The sequence below is a fragment of the Rhinolophus ferrumequinum genome, chromosome 8 (genome assembly GCF_004115265.2).
Source record: "Rhinolophus ferrumequinum isolate MPI-CBG mRhiFer1 chromosome 8, mRhiFer1_v1.p, whole genome shotgun sequence".
In the NCBI taxonomy this organism is placed as follows: domain Eukaryota; kingdom Metazoa; phylum Chordata; class Mammalia; order Chiroptera; family Rhinolophidae; genus Rhinolophus; species Rhinolophus ferrumequinum.
Genome location: NC_046291.1, coordinates 50920730 through 50941869, shown reverse-complemented (window position 1 = coordinate 50941869; position 21140 = coordinate 50920730). Strand labels below are relative to the sequence as shown.

The 21140-nt window shown below is 35.7% G+C and overlaps 1 protein-coding gene across 1 annotated transcript in view; it reads right to left on the bottom strand.

Annotated features, from left to right (window-relative positions):
* OLA1 (Obg like ATPase 1) overlaps positions 1–21140 on the bottom strand; it is a 146318-nt gene that overhangs the window by 51190 nt on the left and 73988 nt on the right. Inside the window, exon 5 of the mRNA XM_033113036.1 lies at positions 11058–11233. Within this exon, the coding sequence (XP_032968927.1) occupies positions 11058–11233 (176 nt within the window). The remainder of the gene's footprint in view (positions 1–11057; positions 11234–21140) is intronic.

Sequence of the window (21140 nt, the reverse complement as noted above, 5' to 3'; positions counted from 1 at the left end):
TTAATAAATTATGGAACATTCATATAACAACAGTTTTTATCCATTAAGACAAGGTATATCTATATATACATTTGCATGGGAAAATGTCCAAGATATATTGCTCAGTGAAAAACGCAGGTTCAGAGTAATGGAATAAGAATATGGATTCTGTCATCAAACAGATTTGGGTACAAGTCCTGGCTCTGCTACTTTCTAGCTGTATAACTTTGTGTAACTTTAACCTCTCTTAGTCTGTTTTTGTAAAATTAGGATAATAACTCCAATTCAAAATATAGTGATTGTGAGAATTAAATGAGAAAATACATGTAAAATAACTGCCACAGTTCCAGGCACATAGTAAATGCTCAATAGATATTAACTGTTATTATTTATGACAGAATGTATAATGTGATTCCATTTGCGGTTTTGAAGCTGTATGTAATACATTTAAATAAATGTACTCAAGTAATGAAACTGGACAGATGCCACATCAAATTGTTAGCAAATCTCTAGAAGAGTAAATTCCAGAGGCTCTCCATTTCTGCATTGTTTTTAAAAACTACAATGCTGTTTTTATTTATTTTTAACCAGTATGTATCATTTTTAGAATTGGAAAAAAATAAAGGTATATATACCGTGTTTCCCCAAAAATAAGACCAGGTCTTATATTAATTTTTGCTCCAAAAGACGCATTAGGGCTTATGTTCAGGGGATGTCATCCTGAAAAATCATGGTAGGGCTTATTTTCTGGTTAGGTCTTATTCTGCGGGAAACACGGTATTATATTCACAGCGTGAGGGAGAAGGGACGACTTTATTCTCTACCACCTGTAATCCTAAAATTTGATGGCTAAATGGATGGACTTGGCAATTTACCAGGATGACTCACTCTTAGTCGGTAATAATTATAGCCTCCAAGACTGATACTTCCCTCTCGTCGAACCTACTACCCTAATACCTGATTCTGACACCCAGATGAGCTGGCCTATGCCGGTTGGGTGGCTTTACCACACACAGTCAACAATGCACTCAGACCAGAAGAACAGAGGCAAGGCCTTCAGCTCAAAATAGTCTGGCTGAAAGTCCACTAATACAGCTTCCTTCTGCTCCAACACGGAGTATCTCCTTCAAATATTCCAAATCTGGGCTTTCCCTCACGAAAGAGACCTCCATTGTATATTCTAACTTAAGATTTCAGATCTGCCTGAATCAGAATATTAAGCATTTGTTGCTCTACTAAATGAATGCTGTTGTTTATGGAGACCAGAGTACTGATCCCTGACTACAATCTTTCTACACCTTCAATGAATAAAACTCCCAGGAAAGAATCAGGCAACAAAGGAGCAAACTAAGACAAATGGCAGCAATGTTCTACCTGGGTGGGTAGGTGGGTGTGAACAAAGGGGATGTCCCGGAAGAATTAAAACAATAGGTTACTTTTTGCAATAGTCTAGGTAGAAGGTGTATTAGCAGGTGTGGGTGTTCAGCTCTGGGGCTCATACAGCAAACACGGAGAACTTAACATAGCAGTGCTCCTGGCCCCAGTCAGCCACAATGTTGACACCGGGAACGAAGACCATTTCATGGTTGAGGTACAGATCTTAGCAGAGGATCTGACCATTCCTAAGGAGAAGAAGGCACTGTCCTTATGATTCCTGTAAATAAGTCTGAATGGATTTCACCATGTTCAAGGAAGGACGGGAGGGGGGAATTCAGAAATCTGATTTTAATAAAAAGGCTACTGAATAAGGAGAATAATATGGAGGAAAATGATCACACACACACGAACTTCTAAATGAATTATCTGGCATACTTGGCAGAATGCAAAAAGATAGAGCGTCTATGAAACAAGAGCATGAGACCATAAAGAGTACAGAGTAAGGTTAGAAAAAACAGATATGATGTCAGGAAAGTTGACAAACTAAGATTTTTAAGGAAACCAAAATCAAATGTGTGTGTGTGTATGCATATATACAAGAAAATACAGGCATATCATTATATCCTTATATATACATATTACCAGCATTCTGTGATGAACTAGATATGAGAAATGATGGAAAGATAATGTGTCAAAGATGACTAGGCTTCTGGTTTGCGTAATCTAACAGATAGTGGTTCATTTCATAGAGCTAAGAAATAGTGGGAAAATATCAGGTTTGAGGAAGGGAACACTTGAGTTTGATTTTAGATGTGCTAACTTTAAGATGTCTTTGAGAAATCTGTGAGATGTCAAGTGAGGAATTAAATATACTATTCTTGAGCTCAGAGGACATACAAGTGCTAGAGATACAAATGTGGAAGTTATTTGTATTTAAATACTAATTGTAGCAATGCATACGAGTGTCACACGGAAGAGAACTGAAAGAAGAGAAGCTACGACTCAACTTTAAGTAATGCCAATATTTAATAGCAATGGTATAAAGGTGATGAGATTGCAAAACAAACTGAGAAGTTGCTAGAAAAGTAGGAGGGAAACGGGGAGAATGTGGTTATTGAATCCAAGAGAAGAACAGTCCAAGCAATGACTCAAGTGTCCAATGCTACTGACAAATCATGATGACTGAAAATCTATACTGGATTTAACGATGCAAAAGTCACTGATATCCCTGGCAAAATCTGTTTGAGTATGATGGGCAGGTAACCAGATAGATTGGATTGGTTATTAGGAGGTGGCAAAATAATTCTTTCAAGATGTTTTTAAGGAGGGTAGAGGGGTGGCCAGTTAGCTCAGTTGGATAGAGCATGGTGCTAATTATACCAAGGTTGCCAGTTCGATCCCCACATGGGCCACTGTGAGTTGCGCCCTCCTAAAAAAAAAAAAAAAGAAAGAAAAAATAAAAAAAGAAGGGTAGAGAAAATATGGTAATGAAAGTAATGGGGAGTGTGGTATATTCAGGAAGAAGTTTGATTTTTTTTAATATTAAAAAAGCTATCTTCAAATAGACATATGAAAAAATGCTCAACATCACTAATCATCAGAGAAATGCAAATAAAAACCACAATGAGATATCACCTCACCCCAGTTAGAATGGCTATCATCAACAAGACAAATAGTAACAACTGTTGGAGAGGCTGTGGAGAAAAAGGAACCCTCATACACTGTTGGTGGGAATGCAGATTGGTGCAGCCACTGTGGAAGGCAGTGTGGAGGTTCCTCAAAAAATTACGAATAGAATTACCATATGACCCAGCAATTCCTCTCCTGGGTATCTACCCAAAAAATCTGAAAACATCTACACATAAAGACATATGTGCTCCAATGTTCATTGCAGCTTTGTTTACGGTGGCCAAGACATGGAAACAACCAAAATGTCCTTCGATAGATGAATGGATAAAGAAGTTGTGGTATATATACACAACGCAATACTATTCGGCAGTAAGAAAAGATGATATAGGAACATTTGTGACAACATGGATGGATCTTGAGAGTATAATGCTAAGCGAAACAAGTCACACAGAAAAAGCAGAGAACCATATGATTTCACTGATATGTGGTATATAAACCAAAAACAACAAAAGAACAAGACAAACAAATGAGAAACAAAAACTCATAGACACAGACAATAGTTAAGTGGTTACCAGAGGGTAAGAGGGGAGGGCGGTGGTAGATGAGGGTAAAGGGGATCAAATATATGGTGATGGAAGGAGAACTGACTCTGGGTGGTGAGCACACAATGGGATTTATAGATGATGTGATACATAATTGTTCACCTGAAACCTATGTAACTTTACTAACAATTGCACCCCAATAAACTTTAATTTAAAAAAAAGCCATCTTCAATTAATTGATGAAAACAATCTAGTTTGAAAGGGACAAGTTGTATATACAAGCAAGAATGGATTATTGGTGATCAAAACACAACTTTGTGAGTACAATAAAAACCACTGAATTTAATACTTTAAAATGGTGAACTTTATGATATGTGAATTTATCTCAATAAAGTCACTAAAAGCAACCAACGGAGAAAAAGAAGGGATGACTAATGGTGCTAGGTTTCTGAAAAGTTAGGAAGTGGTAAGATCCAAAGAATTGGGATAACTAGCCACAGATAAGAGGGAATAAGTAGCCTTTAGATTTGATCTGGCTAGTGGAAAACTAAGAGAATTCCTGCCTGATGGCTTTTATTTTGATCTCTGAAGTTGGAGGCAAGGTCATCTGTTGAGGGTAAGGATGGATGCAAGTAGGGAGTGGGCATATAGAAGAGGTCTGAGGGACTAGGGAAGCAGCTGCAGCAGAGAGTAGAAGGGCAAACAGCAAAGCTGGATATAGCTGAGGGCCCACTCAAGGTTGGTAATAATGAGTTTATGGGGATACTAATGTCCTATTTTTTTATATAAATTTTATTGGGGAACAGTGTGTTTCTCCAAGGACCATCAGTTCCAAGTCATCCTGCAATCCAGTTGTGGAGGGCGCAGCTCAGCTCCAAGTCCAGTTGCTGCTTTCAATCTTAGTTGCAGGGGGCACAGCCCACCATCCCATGTGGGAATTTGAACCGGCAACCTTGTTTTTCAGAGCTCACACTCTAACCAGCTGAGCCATCCGGCCGCCCCTCTGGAAGCTCAGCAGCAGCTCATTGTCTTCAATCTAGTTGTGGAGGGCGCAGCGCACTGGCCCATGTGGGAATCGAACCGGCAACCCTTTTATTCAGAGCTCGCACTCCAACCAACTGAGCCATCCAGCCACCCCCTAATGTCCTATTTTTAATTTTGTCACCTGTGTTTTGTTGGCTATAGGCAAGGAGAAAGCGGGCAGGTGGGAATATCCAGGAAACTAGGCCGATAGCAAATGCACCCTAACGTCAGTTCTTAGATGAGTGCATTCTCTTTAGGGTGGATATAAGTGGATTGGGTCTAAAGTAGTCTGGCCTCCAATGAGTCTAATGCTCAGGACCCTTGCCTCAAACACAATACATTGTTTTGCGTTCCTCTGGAAGTCTATAACAGTTTTGCACGTCCTAACTGCTGTCCTCACGGTGCTTTGCTCCCATGACCCTTCTAAAGGAGTCTGACGCAGTTCACGGGTTCTGCTGAGGAGACGGTCCTACCCAGAACACAGTCTCCTTACCAGAGCCGGTGGGCCCTTGTCCTTTGAAGTCATCTCATGAAGAAAGAAGGAAGAAACCCAAACAAACCTCTGCCTAAATGGGAATAAACTTAAACAATTAGATGCTCTCTCTCAGGAATCGAAATTAGGAAATACCAAGATAACATTATTGGAGCCATAAACTGAAAGCATACACTGAAAAAACACAAGATGGAGTAAGTTACATGACGTGATAAATAAGCTAATTGTGGTAAGCAGAAATTATGAAGCAGCAGAAATCCGGAATAAAAGCAATATAGAAAACAGGAGATCATGTCTAGTGGCAGCGGAAAACAAAGTAAGTAGACTTCTAGGGAAGCACATCTGAAGAACGCCTGAGTTACACAAATGCGGAGCACCACCAAAGACGTGCATTATTCACAACAGCACAGACCTCTGCTGAACTCCTGGGCGCTCTCCTACGATGACTTACAATTTAACTCCTAAAGGTGTGGCAATACCACACTTCGTGCTCTTGAATATTTTTGGATTTTCATTTCTCTTCTAGCCTTGAATTTTAAAAATAAAAATCCATTTCTTGAAATGGCCTAAGCTGACTCTCTGTTCCTTACAACTCAAAGTCCCCAATTAAAGAATACAATGAAACTTCTGAGATTCAATAACTCAGGGTTTTCACCTATAGTACATCATACCTATTTGTTCACACAATGTATACTATTAAATAAGAAGTGAAATATTTCCCCCTAAATCCTTAAAAGAAAAACAATGACTCGCTCAAAATAATGATTATAAACTAAGAAAGTAAAATGTCTTCTGCAGTGTTAAGATGACCATTATATTAATCCTGGTCAATCCTAATTTACACTCTCATTCTTCTCATCCGTGTTCAAGTAAAAGAAGACACTTTATCTCAATCCTTCCCACTGGCCTGAGAGCATCACTGTCAGAACCACTCGTGTGTGTTGAGAATAACCAGAATGATAATCATTTCTCCAGGACCCATGAAGTTTGACTCCCACATTGGCACTGCCACGTCAAATAAGCAACTTGCCACTTTGATTTTGAAAACTGTATAACCCTTTTCCTAAGTTTGGGGTATTGTGTATAATATAGACTCAAATAATGAACTAAATTTCTGGTTCAGGCATTTCAAAACGGTCTGCTATATATAAACATTTCTAACTTTGGGGTTCATTTCCATAAGTTTCCTTTATAAAAGCAATAAAATCGAAGCAGAAAAACATTTAAGATGGAAGCATTCATAACTTCCTCCCACGATTATCGCTTAATATTTCCTTCTAGACTATTTTCAATGGAGATTTCTTCACGTGTTATAACCACAATGTACTTGTACAACCATGTTCATAACAGTATTACTCACAATAGCCAAAATGTAAAAACAACCCACATGTCCACAAAAAGTGGTATATACATACATTATTATTCGGCTTTAAAAAGGAATGAAATTCTGATACATGCTACAACATGGATGAACCTTGAAAACATTATGCTAAATGAAACAAGCCAGATACAAAGACAAAAACTGTATGATTCCACTTGTATTAGGTTCCTAGAATAGGCAAATTCATAGACAAAGAATGTAGTAAAGAGAAAGGTTACCAGGGACCGGGAGGAGGAGGAGGACATGGGGAGTTGTTATTTAAAGGATACAGAGTTTCAGTTTGGAAATGGATAATGGTGGTGGTTGCACAACATTGTGAATGTAATTAATGCCACTAAATTGTACACTTAAAATGGTTAAAGTGGTAAACTTTATGTTCTGTATAGTCTGCCATAATAAAAACATTTTTTAAAGAGTAGGAAACTGCTGCTCTAGGCTATGTCTTAAAGGATGATTAAGAAACGGGGATGGAGCAAAAGGGGCGAGTTCTAGTAACTGAACCCACGTGAAACCAAAATGTTTAGTTCACGGTCAGGAGAGTTGACAAAATATAGGTCAGGCAAGGCCAAATCACAGAGAAATTTGTAAGCCATGGACTTTATGTTGGCAGTATCTTATAGGAAGATGATAAAGTATGATAAAGTATTTTAATCAAGGAAATAACATAATTAGATCTGCATTTTATATTTGTGGAAAAGAGCAATAATGTTAAAGAAATCAGTTAAAGTGCAAAAATAAATTAAGCATAAATGATGCCCAAACTAAATAAGTCATGAAAATGGGGGAGGAAGAGATACAGGGAAAAATCATAAGAGCAAATCAATGGTATAGGATATAAATGGTAGAGAGAAGAGTCAAAGATACTGGTTTTCAGGTCAAACAATTTGGTTCCGTTAACTAAGTTAGAGACTCTGAGGACAAAGAGAACATGGGGGCGGGGGAAGGAGGGAGGGGAAGATGAATAGATACAGTTTATCCTCACCAAGTACATTTAGTACTTGATCTCTAAGTCATGTAAGAATAGATCTGGAAGGATATATAAGAACCTAAAGAAAAGGGTAAATGAGGAGACAGAGTGGGAGAGAGAACTACATTTTTGTAGTATACTCTTTTGGATCTTTTGACTTTTAGTGAAAAACATAACTATTACATATTCAAGTATTTTATTTTTTTTTATTTTTTTTAAGGAGGGCGCAGCTCACAGTGACCCAAGCGGGGATTGAACTGGCAACCTTGGTGTTATTAGCACCACGTTCTAACCAACTGAGCTAATTGGCCACCCCCATATTCAAATATTTTTAATGATTTTTTTTAAAGTTATGGAAAAATCAACTTTAAAGGCTGCCATAAGAATAATGAGAAGAAATCTGCTAATAGCTACATGTTTTGGGGGACATTAATAATTTAACTCAGTTATTGACAGGAAAAAAAGACTCATTAATTACTTCTGGTTGCCTTCTTTACTTGTTTGATTAAGTAACTTAATTCTATGAATATTTTAAGTACGATGATTTCCAAATAATTGAGCAATACAAAATAAATTGTTCCTTAAAGCCTTCTACCTTCATTTTCCAAATTTTGTCTTTCCATACGGAATGTATACACACTTAAATAGGTTTATTATCAACATTGCTCTTGATGCCTTGGGGTTACTGGTATGGCTTGAACTGTGTCCTCCAAAAAGAGATATTGAAGCCCTAACCCCTGGTACCCAGAGTGTGACTTTATTTGGGAAATAGCTAAGATGAAATCATACTGGAGTAGGGTGGGCCCTTAATCCAATTATGACCATGTTCTTAGAAGAGGGAAATTTGGATGGAGACACAGAGGGAAGATGGCCATATGATGATGGAGCCAGAGACGGGGTTTTCAGTGCCACAAACCACAGAACACCTGGGGCTACCAGAAGCTAAAGAGCCAAGAAAGGTTTCTCCTCTAGAGACTTCAGAGGGAGCATAGTCCTGCCCACACCTATGTCAGACTTCTAGCATCTGGAACTGTGAAAGAATACATTTCTATTGTTTTAAGCCATCCAGTTTGTGGGACTTGTTATGGCAGCCCTAGGAAATTAATACACTTGGCTAGTTAATACCAATAGGAAATGTTTCTCCCACTCTTGCCTTCTTTAGTGCCTCAATTTTATCACAGACAGCAAGACCCTCTATAAAAGGTATCTTTATGTCAGAATTTATCAACCCTACACTTAGAAAAGATTCTGATTTAGCGTTTAAAAGTTGGTTCATGTTTTATGCTAGATTATATCTAATCCAAGTTTTCCCAGCATATTCACATTAATATACAAATGACATCCAAATTTAGAAAATGTAAACTTCATAGAAAGAGAGGCTTGAATGTTGAATTTCTAAAAGATTATCTAGAAAATAAAGACACACTTGAATGAATATTAAGGAATAATGAGGTAACCACCTAGTGAATAAAATGATCTACCTATTTTTCTTATAATTTTCAAGTAGCTATCTCTTTTATAGCCTAGACTCTATGTCCAATTAAAATCCCTGATTCTGTTAACCAATATTACAAACAAATACTGAAAACAAGAAGCCAATCACATTTTATCTTTTTAGACCAAATGTTACAGAATATAAGGAAACATTTGCTTTTCAGAAACTCCCCTATAAGAACTAGGTGATATCATCATAATCATAGGTACCCTCTTCGTATTGGGAAAACTAAAGATAAATCAGAAGCAAGGAAAAATATAAAACACCACCAAATTAATCTTGTGATCCTAAAGAACAACCTAAAACAAACAGAATGACTAGGACAAAAAATTTAAATGCCCGTCAGACGTGTGGCAGAGTGTCGGTGCCGGCCCACATCCCCTTTGCCCTCACAGGCCCAGCGGACACTGATGGCTTCTTACCGTCAGCATCTAGAACTCCACCTCAGCACTCTGCTTGGCCCACACAGACATCAGGCGCCAGGGAGTTAACACTCCTAGGAGCAACCCACAACCAATGACTGATCAAAATTACTTCATAATTACCTCAGCTTCCTCACCCTTCCAGTGGAAAAACTATAAGACACTTTCTACACTGTCTTCTGGAGGTTCCCTAGCCGGACTGAGCCCCAGTAGCTCAGGGTTTTCACCTGCTTGCTCATTTATATACTTTGTTTTGGTTTCCTTCCCTTCCCCGCTCCCTGATGTGCGCTTCCTGAGATAGCTCCCAGGGAAACTGCCTGCACTCCACTCCTCGCTTCTGGAAAACCCCAACCGAAGACCTAAACCTAAGTTTGGATTAAAAGGCCAAGTCTCATATGTGACTCGAAATGGCTTTGCAACTCAAAATGGCAGTCTTGAGAAAACTCATAAGGAATTTCTTCTTAATCTTTGTTTACAAATTACCTTAGCTATACAATTTTTCAGGTTAGTGAAGATGGAATTGCTCCTAAGCCTGTAACTTTCCATGTGTGCATCTCTTCCAGTTTCACCTCTCCTACCATATTCCTTTCCCAGATTCAGTCAGAAACTTCAAAACTCTTTCTCCAATGCAAAGCTACAATTATAATTTGAATAGGAAATAACTGAAATAACCGTGATGTTAAGAGGAGTAAAACGACGTGGGCTTCCTACTTCCAGACAATCAGGGAAATCAGCTGCATCACACAGGTCTCTGTGTCCCCAAGACCAGGCACTTCCGACCATAACGTATTAATAGTACGCTTAAGTTTAAGGTTTAATTCTGTAGTTGAATTCTTCCTTAATAGTGTAGAGCTCCCTAATCCACTGTGAGCTTTCCAAACTTACATGAAAAAATTAAAAATAAACACATGTATTAAAAATACATGAAAAGTTAAAAAATACTTCCTTTGACAAAAAAGCAAAAATAGCAAGAGCAGGTTATGGAAGATGTTAAAAATGAGAAAATATATAATTAAGGCATTGTATGTTTAATGTAAAAGACAATTTGATCATACCGTGTTTCCCCGAAAATAAGACCTAACCAGAAAATAAGCCCTAGCATGATTTTTCAGGAGGACATCCCATGAACATAAACCCTAATGCATCTTTTGGAGCAAAACTTAATATAAGACCCGGTCTTATTTTCAGGAAAACGTGGTATTTAAACTAAAAGCTTCAAAACTGATTTGAAACCTTATAAATTTACTAATAATTATTCACTACAATGTAATAGAAAACAGATTTGAATATTAAATACAATGGCATGTTTTCACTTCATAAAAGATTAAACTTATCTGTCTACTTTAATAGTGTGTTCATTTACTCAACCCCTACGGAAGACAATTTCTTGTACAAATTACTTCTACAAATCCACAAAACTCATACATTCAGTCATTTCTCTAAATCCAGTAATTTTTTCCATCATAAAATCACATTTCTCTAACACTAAAACTTGAAGGTATACATATAGTAACCAGATAAGCACTCAATATTACTGCTAAATATGGCTTCTTAAGAATACCTTAAATAGCCTATCTTCATGCTTTGTTGCCAACAAAAAATGAAGTTTCTCAACAATTTTTAGCAGAAATGATCCTTGAATTCTAAAATTCCATAACAATATTAGGTATTTTATGTGCTTTACTTAGAAAATTTAATAAAAAAAAAAATGAACTAAAGTATCTGAAGAAGCTGTAATATTTTACTTACATATTCAGGTTTTAGTTTTTTATCTCCTCCTCTCACAGCCACTTTTTCTAGTTTATCTATAATGGGCCCAATCATTTCCTCATCTTTAAGCTGAAGCTCTTCGTGTATTATTTCTATATCTCGAATAGGATCTACACTTCCTTCAACATGCGTGATATCATCATCTTCAAAAGCACCTAAAATGAATTAAAAGGAAGCAATTCAATAAACGAATAGTACAGAAGGTCATTATTAGAATGAGTAAAGATTCCTATAAGGTTAACAATTACACAAATTATTCTGCCTTCTTGCAAGTAGGATAGTATTTTTTTTCCTATTTAATAATATTTAGGGCACTAGAAACAGAACAGTAATTCAAGAGCCTCAACATTTCAAAAACTGACTGAAATAAATAAAATTATGATCTTTACAGAAAGAAAATTATGCTCCAGAACTATTGGTATTTTCAGGTTTGGTATATTAAGATACTGAATTCCAGGCATGAGAGCCTGAAGTTCTAAACTGCACTATTAGGGTTTCCAAGGGAAACCGGATTTGGGGGAGGGGGTGAAATCATCTGGCAGACCTCTTCCCTGCTTCAAGCTACTTTATCACTGTGGTTCTGACGGTGATTAGATAATGAACCACTCAGACACACAATTTACACAGCAGCTAATTTCATCGGCCTGATTTGAGGGTATGGTTTTTAGGGGGCTATCAAAGAAGCAGATGAAGGTGCATTTGTCATATATGAGTGACAACTATTCACACTATCTGAACAAAATGGTGCTGGCCCTTATTAGAAACACATGCTATTATCACATATTTAAAGTGCAGTTGAAGCCATAATTTCAAATTGCCAACTGGAAACATAAGGGTAAAACAACCAGATATTACTGAAGCATGTGTACTGACTTTATGCCCTTTTGAAGACATAATGTGGCAACATAATTCAACTGGGATTTACTCAAATTACCACATAAAAAACAGTATCACAAAAATGAACAAATATTAAGAAATATTATCAACAGAAAACAATGATATACCCACAAACAATAAACACATTTATAAACAAATTAATTTTTAATTAATTTAATTAAAATTACCAATTAGTTTATACTCCCAAAATGAGATGTTTTCAAACATTAAGCATCAATTATTTTAGATAGAGGTACCACAGGAATCATGACAGACAGTTTGATTGAGTTTGATAGGATAAAAACAATGATTTTAGCACATTTTTACACACCAAAGGCCAAGATATTCTCATTAAAGGTCACAAAGAGTTTTCCAACATCATTTCCCAGAATTAAAGATAATTAAGCTGTTTATATCTCAATGTGGAATTATTCAGTAATAATAATAATATGTAAGTATATTATTGAAATTAAAATATAAATATTTAAAATAATACTTAAGAATATTCTTGGCATACAAACTGATATCGTATTACATAGCAATGGGAAGGTACATTATAGCTTACTAATATGAGACACAGAGTGATACAGGTAAATTTTTTGAGTATTTTAAAACTATGAAAGAAGTCTCCCTGGAAGCACAATATTGTGTATTTCTTGTTACGATTTGAAGCATCTTACACAAATGACACAATAAAACAGGAAAATAAAAATAAAAGTTAGCTTCTTGACAGTCAAAGGAACAAAGGAAACACGGTCGATGCAGTTACAGAAATAACTTTTTCTGACACCCAGAATGAAAAAATATCCTATACAGTTGTCTTTATGTAGGGGCCAATGAGTAGCTACTATAGTGATTTCCTCAACAACACCCCTACAGTAAATGCATTAGCAGGTTTTAGATGGCAATTTCTTAACTACAACCCTCAATTTTAACAAAGTGGATAACAGAAAACTGGTAATCACAACTCTTTTGGGGGCGCAAAGAAAATAAAGCTCTCTGATAATCTGAACTAATCCAAACAGAAAACCTAGAATAAAGGTGGGAAATCACCTATCTTATTATCTTCAAATTATTGTCTAGATTGCACCTTGCCTGGAGTTGGCCAAGGATTAGGCTAGGGAAGGGGTTATGATGGGATCATCCCCAATCCAATCCCCCTACTATAAGAACAAAATCTCAAACCACAGACCCTATATGCTCTGGATTATATTGTTGCTCCTACGCCTGAAAGTTAGTATTATTATTGCATTTATTTGTATGTGAGTGATAACACACCGGGAGAGGAATCTAAATTTATCTTTGATAATAAATATTGCCAAAATTAAGACAAAAATTAAGTAAACAGTAAAATTATCCTTTAAAATTGAATAGCCTTATGAAATGAGACCTGAAACAGAAGTGAAATTAAGCTTACAGAAAATGTGGTGGCCATTTGGGCAATTTCACATTTCTTAGAACTAAAAAATTACAGATTACTTTCCAAAGACATGTTCTTGAGTCAACAGACTTCACCATACACTTACATTACAGCATTCCTTTACATCTTATCTTTTTTAGTACAAGATTTAGTGGTTAAAAATAAGGGCTTTGAAATCAGACAGGCTTACTGGTCATAAAAATCTTAGACAAATCACTGAACCTCTAAGGATCTCATTTTCACATCTTTAAAATGAAGATGTTTCTACCTCTCAGAGAATGGCTATGATTAAATCAGATAATATACATAAAGTTCTAAGCAGAGAACCCAGCATACGGAACTCTTTCAGTAACTGGGGCATATACTACTTTTTTTTTTTTAAGTCGTAGGAATTAGTAATTTAGAAGAAATTGTGTGGTAATATAGTCCAACATTAATTTTGAGTAATATCATTTCAAGTTACGTAATTCTTCAGAATAGTTTAAAATAAACTTTGTGAGTTTACAGGGTTGCCCCCCGCCTAATTCTTACTAGCTCACCAGAACATGTTTACCCTAGTCCATGGCCAAAGTTATTTATTTCAACTTCACATTAACTAAAATAATTATTATAATGATTATAACTATCACCACAAATCCCTTTGGGGAAAAAACTGATAGACGAGATGTAGTCATCTTGAAGACTACACTCTATTATACCGAATTGCGTGGTGAGAAAATTATTTCCATTTCAGCTCTCTTTCAGCCCTCCCGACTCTGTCAAAGAAAGTCGCAGTTCAATACTGTTGGTCTTTAATGTCTAATATTTGTAAATTTATCTTTTATCAACAGAGCAGGCTTCAGCCTCAGAGCTTCCAAAGGCTAAAAATAATAACTTTAATAAATATCGTTTTCACATTGTATTTATTTTTATTATTTTTAATTTTGGCAAGTGATACTAATTTTCCACTTAGAGACAGCTTCCTGTTTAAATAAATTTAGTCAAAAATGTGAGATCAAATATTTTTATAAAATCAAGAAATGTCTGATAATATTAACTACGGTCATTTTGGTGGTGGGATATTACCTGATTTTTAAGAACTTTTTTGGTACTATTCTGTATAAGATAGGGTAATGTGACAGATCTTATGTGTGCTGGCGGGGGAGGGTGCGGAGGACGGGGCATTGCTGTGTAATACTTTAGCTGAGTTAGTCAGGGAGCTTCTCTGAGGAGATGACATCGGAGCTGAGACCAGAATGGCCAGAATAGGGCAGTAATGTGAAGGTCTGAGGGAACAGCATTCTAAGAAGTAAGTATAAAAATCCTAAAATGGGAATAATCTTGAAGTGTTTCAGAAAGAGAAATATGGTCAGTGTATGTGAACCACAGCAGTGGATGGTAACTAGAGTTTAAGTTGGAGAAGGAAGGCAGTTCACACACATTTGTAAGCCATGGGAGTTTGGATTTTGTTCTAACTGTAATGGGAAGCCACTGATTGGAAGTTTAAATAAAGAGGCAGTAGAGTAATGAAATTTATGAATTAAAGAAACCACTTTGGCTACTTTAAAAAGAACAAAGTCTAAGGAAGGGACAAGAATCATGGCAGAAAGACTAAGTTAGGACGTCGTCGTAGTGGTGCAGATGAGAAATGACCAGATAAGTGGTAACTTGATATAAAAATATAGCCGTAGAGCAGATGAGAAGTGTTTGTACTGGGAATATATTTTAGAGATGGACTAGATATAGGCAGGAAGGGCATGACTGGAGATATAAAATTAGGAGTTATCAGATGTGTTTAAAGTTATGGGTCTGGACGGCATCATGTAGAGAGAGCACTGTCACGCTCGGATGTTTGATAGGCAACAGAAACTACGGGCGACAGAGTCAGAGAAAAAGTAGAATTGTGTTCTTATGGGAGTGAGGGAAAGAAAATGTTTCAATAAATGCCATATAAATATGAAACATGTAATTAAAATGTATTTTCTCCTACCTTTTTCTTAACTCTAGCAGGATAATTTAAAAACCGTAATTTTTGTAGAAAAACAAAAATCTACCTGAAGTTCAGTAATTTCTTCCGTATTGCTCCAGTTCTTTTTCTTTCTTTCAAACTCAATAAAATAAAATTTAGTATTCTATTTAAAATAGCACATACACTGATGATCACATTTATATAAAATCGTTTCTCAGTTTTAAAAACACTGATCAAATATTAACAAAAATAATTCCTGGGCAGTGAGCTATTGAGCAATTTTACAATCATCTTCTCTAACAGTTTTGTACTGCTTAAACTTTTTATAATGAATATGCATTATTTATAGAAAACAAGTCATTTTTTAAAAGCATTCTTTTTAAAACACAATAAACAAACAAGTTTAACTTGCAGAAAATTGTAGTTAAAACTTTGGTTTTACAGTGACTAGACACAAGGAGAAAACCACTATTACCACAAAAGTTATTTTATATCTATACATTTCCATCCATTCTATCTATCTGTCGGCCTGTCTGTCTATTTGTCTGTCTGTCTGTCTATCTATAATGGGTGACTGAAAAATAATACTAACTATAGTAAACCCTCATTATTAAATTATTTCTTACGAGAAAATTAACCATAACCTAACTTCAGCCTGGATTCCATCACCAAGATTTTTTGTGGAGCAATTCTGCAATGTTTCCTTTGATAATAAAGCACGTTTTTCAAACCCTCTTGACTTCTCACACTTATCAACCCTTTTAAAACCTCTGCTCTTCTGCTACCGAGCAGATGACCTTTCTCACTTCACAGGAAAAATGTATGTCATCTTTGAAACACCAAAACCCCATTTTGTTTTTACCCATTCTTTCCTTCTTCCCAGCAGTAAAATGGAAAAACGTTACCTTCCATTATTTATGGCTAATCTCTCTACCATCTCTGCTCTGGATATTACTATCTTCTCCCAAGGAAGTCTGCTCCGCAAACTTCTTTGTATTTCCTGAGACCTGAATCTATTATGCCTCTCTCTCCTATCTCATTTAGAGCATCTCCATTTCCACTAATACTTTCACATCAACACTTAAGTAGGTTTAAGATTCTATACTAAATAAATCATGTCAGTCACCCTTAGACATTAATTCCCATTCCAACTATGGCTTTCTTTCCTCCAGTTCAGTGCCAAACTTCTTGAAAGAGCTGTCTGTACCTGCTCTCTCCACTTCTTTACTTCCCACTTCAAACTTAACCACTGCAGTTTGGAATATGCCTCCATGATGCTATCAGAATTTGAGCTCAAAAAGGACACCAATGATTTGCCTTCATAAAGCTAAATCAAATAGCCATTGTTCAGGAATTTTGAATGACCTCTCAGTAGGATCTAACTTGAAAGCACTGATATACGAGTATATAGTCTCTTTCATTGCTTCTTTCTAACCACATTCTCCTTTCTAACCACATTCTCCTGATGTTCTTCTGTTTTCTCTGAGCATTTCTTCTTGGGCCATTCATTTTCTTGCTCTAACTACCCCATGAATGTGGATCTCTCTCTTAAATATTTTCTCTTATCCCTTCATTACACTCATTAACAGAAGTTCTAGCCCAGAACTCCCCTGATGGCTCCAGTATACTTTGAGGTAATAGCAGATAAAATGAACCAAAAAAATATTTTTTCAGTTATTATATAAATCATTTCTATTATAAAATCCATCCACTAAGTGAATAAATGCAAAATGTCAATGCTTATGCTAAAGTTGTGCATTTTTAATTTGTGTACTTCCTTTACTGAAAACCAGTCAGTCAGAATACAGATCTGTTTGACTTGGTGAGACACATTTGACTACCCATATGTATTGGAGATTCTGCATGTTATTTATTTCTTGGAATGATGTGGCAAAAATTAGTTGGCTATTTTCAATTATTGTAAGTGGACTGAAGATTGATCAATTTACTCATTCATTCAGTCAAAGCTTGTCTTATTTCACAAATTCTGAATAAGAAGGATAAATCTATATTCTATTTAAGATGCTAAATCTAACTGAGAAGGGCTTCAGAAATAAAAATATACTTTGAAATTCAGGACTTCAGTGAACTGCTTTGCAATATTACTACTTAAATTGAGCCTGTCTTCAATTTTCAGAAACAAAGCACCCCTAGTTAGAAGTAGAAATAGTTTTAAAAAACATGATGCATTAAGTGTACAGGCTCCAGAGCAGTACTTCAAACCACTTGTTATGGAAACTTTGACATTTCAAATAGCATATCTAGAGGTTTGTTGTTGTTTAAATAAGAGGGTATGTGGTCAAGATGGACCTATTGGACTTACGTTTTTTCCATCCTAGGTCACTATACAATGCAGAGATATGGAATTTCTTGGTATATAAACCAATGCATAAACTGCAACACCCCCAACACATATGCAAACCAGAATATGCCTTGCTAAATACAAGTTCTCCACTTAAAAAAAAGAAAAAAAGCTTGCTTAATATCTAACAATATGCTAAGTCTTGTGAGAATTAAAAATCAAAATAATAGGACCTGCGTCTCAATGATTGGACAATCTGGTTGGGAAAACAAATCTAACCTAATAAAGGAGAAAACTCACTAGCAAGCACTTTAAATATAGGTTTAATTAATAATAACTAATCATCAAGGCCTTTAAACATAGAAAAAAAAACAGTAGAGAGTAAAGAAGATGAAGAAAGGCATGACAAATAACAGGAAAAAGCATCAGAGAAAAAAAATAAAGGCTGAAATAAATAAGGCTTACTGCAGGGGTGACCACTGAGAAATTGTACTGATGCACAGGAGAAGATAAAAGTTTACTACACCAGGTAGGGGAGACGGACAGGGAAGTCAAATAGCAAGGTAAGTCTGCATCTCATCTGTTAGTCAAGAGAGGCAACACTGGTTTTTATGTTAGTGAGTAAGAAATGGAAAGTAGCATTTAGAAAGACTAACCAGAAGTAGGGAACCAGCGAAAAGAGAATCGCTGTATTCTAAATATGGTGATGAAGTGCACTAGAATACTGACGGAAGGTATAAAGGAAGGGTGAATAGTGAGACTTAACTAAAGAAATCAATATCAACTAGTGGGGGGAGAGGGGGAGAGAGAGAGAGAGAGAGAGAGAGAGAGAAGGAGGAGGAGGAGGAGGAGGAGGAGGAGGAGGATCAGGAGGAGGAGGAGGAGAAGAAGAAGAAGAAGAGAGAACACTCCTTTTCCTATATCATGACAAGGTTTCAAGCAAAAAAGATCTTTATCTGCATTCAAAGCCCAAATCAAGTATGAAACCAAAAGGTATATTCAAAGTATAGATTCTAGAAAAGAAGAAATAATTACTTTAAATATTTAAAATATTACAATATATTGAATCTTAAATCATGGCACCAAATCATCCTGTATGCTATATTCTTTCCAGCTTGTCCTTTATGGTAAATAACCAATGTTTTGAACATCTCCGAGGTGTGATCCAAAGATACAGTGAATGTTTAAATAAAAAAAAAATTATTACAGTACAAGACACATTGCCATTAATCCCCCTCAAAACATTCCCTGTCACTTCGAACACACTTATCCCATCGTTCTTGCCACTTTCTGACGCAGTTCTGGAAGTCCTTTTTTGTGACTGTCTAGTTGCGCTGTCGTGGCTGCCTCGATGTCCAGAATGGATTCAAAACATCTTCCTTTCACGGTCATTTTCACTTGGGGGAAGAGACAGAAGTCACACAGTGCCAGATCTGGTGAATTAGGTGGATGAGGACACACTGTAATGTTTTTGACAGAAATTGCCATACCAGAAGTGATGTGTGAAACGGAGCGTTGTCATGATGAAGGATGAAGTAAAGACATTCACGAAAGAGGAGTCCCAGAACTGCTTCAGAAAGTGGCAAGAACAATGGGATAAGTATGTTTGAAAGGATGGGGAGTATTTTGAGGGCGATTAACGGCAATGTGTTTTTAAGCGTAACAAATTTTTAAAATTTAAACATTCACCATATTTTTTCATCACACTTCATATATTCTGATCCAGAGTCCCGCCAAAATCACTAAAAAGGTTAGAGGCCATATTTCTATATTAGTAAAAGATCAATTCTTCAATACAATATTAGAAAATAAGGATATCCTGCTCAAAAATATCTTTATCTTTGCAAATTTCTGATCCATTCTTCAAAGCTAAGTCCTATTCTGTGTCAGAATAATAATTCCCAATTTCCTTATAATTCTATAGCTCATTAATTTTTAAAGAGAAAGAAGAGAGCTAAACTTGCATTGGCAATTCACTTAAGATCCATAGCTTTATTCACAAACACTGAAAATGCCAGTTCCTATTTATTTTCCATAAATGACATGACAAAAACTCTTTACTTGTAGGGGGGGAAGAGTGGTTTAAAGAGGGAGTTTAAGCTGTTTATTCCATACTTCAAATGCTCTGATTTAGAAGTATAGTTTAAGCCCAGGTTTACAGATGAACTTTAAAACTCTAGTCTTAATCTAAATAAAGTCCCTTCTCATCTTGACAATAAAAGGGATTTGAGCAAAACCAGAATCTAATTCATAGTTGGACCTCAGCTTGGATATATATTTTTTAATCTTTATATTAAATAAAATGTGCAGTTTTAACTATACTTTCCTTAAGCTAGAAAGGAGGAAAGCTTCTCAATTTATTATATTTACTTCAAAAATCAATTTGCTTTCTTAAAAATATCAGGGAACAAGGCGAATTTTGGAACACAGAAAATAAATCATTCTGCTAACAAAATTCTGCTAAAAAGGATGTAGGTTTAAGTCTCTAAGCTTTCAGAGTTTGAAGAAAATGAAAAGGGTTGTATCAATTAAATTTTAATTATGTTAAGTGGATATATTTATAGACCTCTGGAAAAATAAAATATTTTGTAAACATATAAAAATGGAAATAATTGGTCTAGTAATGTAAACTGTTAATTATTTGATGCAATACCATAAACGAAATAGCATAAGTAGACTTGCTGGGTTGTACTTATTTACAAGAACAAATCAATCAAAAGTAGCCTTTAAAGTCTTTATTTAACCTTCATTTTCCAGGGAAAACCTATTATTTGAGATATAGCAAAAGCCCAAATATAAGTCAGTCTATGCCACAGGCTAACTGTTTAATGCTAGAATAAAAAATAGAACTATGGGTCGCCTAAAGCATTTGCTTTTGCTTTGCTTCTCTTCCAGAGCTTTCCCCGCCTCCTCTCTCATATAGGAAAAGGCTCCAAAACTAAATCCTAGCCAAGGGAAACCTACCATCCCTCTGACATATTCAAAAATTGATCAAGGTTTTCAGAAAGTTTAGTAAAATAAAATGCACATGTGGCTCACTTTGAGGGACCAAGCTAAAAGAAATTATAAATGATTCATGCAGGACATTTACACAAAGTAGTTAACTTACATGGAAGCAATCAAGCAATGCTAGAAGTAAAAAATCCTTCCCAATCTTGAGAGATATAGATATCTAGTATAAGAGAGAATAATAAAGTGGACCGGCCAGGTTCTCAGAAAACTTAAAAATTTTTGCTTATTATTTTATCCTAACTTTAAGACTTCATATAAATTAAAAATAATATGCTTTTAAGCAGTGACTCAAAAACAAAACATTAAGTAGGAAGGATGAGATGAACAAAGAATGCAGATATAAAGACATAAAAACATTAAAATGGAGCTTATATTAGTGTAGCAGCAAGCAAAAACAAAATATTTTGGTTATTACTGACACCACCTAACAGATTAGAAGCAACACATTACAATATTATACAATATACTTCTTTTAAATATACAGAATACCAGAAAACTCTTCCT